Source organism: Crocodylus porosus, unplaced genomic scaffold, assembly GCF_001723895.1.
Source record: "Crocodylus porosus isolate Cpor-Errol unplaced genomic scaffold, CroPor_comp1, whole genome shotgun sequence".
NCBI classification, from domain to species: Eukaryota; Metazoa; Chordata; order Crocodylia; family Crocodylidae; genus Crocodylus; species Crocodylus porosus.
The window spans coordinates 239649-241382 of record NW_017728890.1 but is presented as its reverse complement, the minus strand read 5'-3'; the positions used below and the strand labels follow the sequence as shown (position 1 = coordinate 241382).

Below are 1734 nucleotides of genomic sequence, written 5' to 3'. Positions count from 1 at the left end.
CGGGGTAAGGAGGCAACACCGCCAGCACACATCAGCCCACCGTGCATGCCTGTCACCTGTGCTGCCTGCCCAGCCAGCATAGAGCTTCCTCCGCTGCTTTGGTCAGTTTGGCCGGAGGCTGCTCCAAACATGCAGCAGACTCTTCACTTCCAGTAGGTGCTGAAAGCTGATTGCAGAGGGTGGGGGAGAGGTCATGTGAGGCTAGTTGTTGGGGGAGGAGGAGGAGGACCCCTTCAGCAGCAAGGTGTTGAGTGCAGAGGGGCACCTTCTGCAGGGCCCATGTAGGCTGTTTTGGGTAGGGTGCTTGTGGAGTGGCAAGCTGGATAGTCAGTGCCTGTTTCCCCACAGTAGCCAGGGGGTTGTAGGTACAGCTGGTGGGACTGCAGGGGAGAGCTCGGACTCCGAAGGGCTGGGCTTTGAGTGGGGAAGGCCCCAGCCCCTAGGGCTCTAGTGGCTTCTGGACCAAACTGACATGTGTGAACATGGAGTAGTGCAGTGCCACCTCCTAGCATCCCCCAAGGCAGGACAGGTGATGGCACAGAACAGTATAGCCAGATTCTCCCCATAGCCATGAAATGGGGTCTCTTGCTGGTTACAGGTACAAGACTGCAGCCTCAGCTGGTCTGACTCCTGTGATGTCTGTCATGCTGAGTGGTTTTGAGCAGGCAGCTCTTACCTAGCAGGGATGCCACCCACGTAGCTCCATGCAGGACAAACCCCATAGAGCCCTAGCCAGGAGGTGGCTTGGGGAGCCCCTGGCATTGCTTGCCACAGTTTATAACCCTTGCAGGACTAGGCTGCTTGCCTCTGGGCCCTACCTTGATGCCGACTTGGGGACAGGGTCACAGCCCATGTCTGCTAAGACACTACCCTGATGCCATGGGCCTCTTCACTCAGTGGGAGCTGGGACATAGCAGCAGTGCCATGAGACTAGAGGATTCTGACAAGCCCTAGCCAAACGAGGGAGATAGTAGCAGCTGCTGAGTGGGTCCAAGGAAGAACTGCCCAGAGCAAGAGGCGACTAGACCGTGCATCCTGGCCCGGCCTGCTGTTCCCTCAGCCCGCAACTCTCTCCCCCTTGTCTGGAACAGATCTGTCTCGTTCTAGTTCCTTGCCTCACTCGATCCTTCCTTCTCCCCCTCCCTGCCCCCTGCTCCCACTCAGACTCGGACAGCTTGTCACAGCTCCTTGCTAGGGCAGTGGCCTGTGGGGAAGGGACTAGGAAGCACTGTGATTGCTGGCTTCCAAGCAGAGGCCTGTCACCAGAGGTTAACCCCTTGGGGTGAGGTAGGCTGCCCAATGGCTAGAGCAGTGAGGAGCAGGCTTATCCATGGCCACATACTCCCTCCCTGCCCTCTCCCTTCCCCATGCCGCAGCCAGCACCATATGGCTGCTGGGGCTGCCTTGGCAGTGAGCTGGCGGCAGTGCTGCGCTTGCCGGTGGGTCCTGTTGACCCAGGGCCAGCCCTCTACAGCAGAGCGATGTCTATGTGCCTTGGGTGTTAGCGGAAGGTTTGGGATTGACAGCCCTGGAGACTGAAGTCCTCTAATTTATCCACAGGACAGGTACAGCAGCGGCAGTGCAAGCTACCCCCACACCGCCCCATCAATGTGCCTCAACTCTGACCTGGAGGGACCACCTCAAGAGGTGAGAGGGGAGTTCAGTCTCCATGGCCCGCTCAATCCTTGGCCTCTTTGAGACTGCCAGCAAGGGTGGCAACCCCCCGCCCCCAAC

At 58.9% G+C, this 1734-nt stretch overlaps 1 protein-coding gene and 1 long non-coding RNA gene across 10 annotated transcripts in view; one reads left to right on the top strand and one right to left on the bottom strand.

Moving 5' to 3' along the window:
* Positions 1-1734, top strand: part of PCBP2 (poly(rC) binding protein 2) — an 18380-nt gene that overhangs the window by 5585 nt on the left and 11061 nt on the right. For 7 of the 9 annotated variants that reach the window (XM_019554835.1, XM_019554825.1, XM_019554846.1 and 4 more), the window contains exon 8: positions 1561-1647. The exons of the other annotated variants lie outside the window; for them this stretch is intronic. In XM_019554835.1, coding sequence (XP_019410380.1) covers positions 1561-1647 — 87 coding nt within the window. The remainder of the gene's footprint in view (positions 1-1560; positions 1648-1734) is intronic. 9 annotated transcript variants of the gene reach the window in all.
* Positions 1-1734, bottom strand: part of LOC109323385 — a 14275-nt gene that overhangs the window by 8376 nt on the left and 4165 nt on the right. The window lies entirely within an intron of this gene.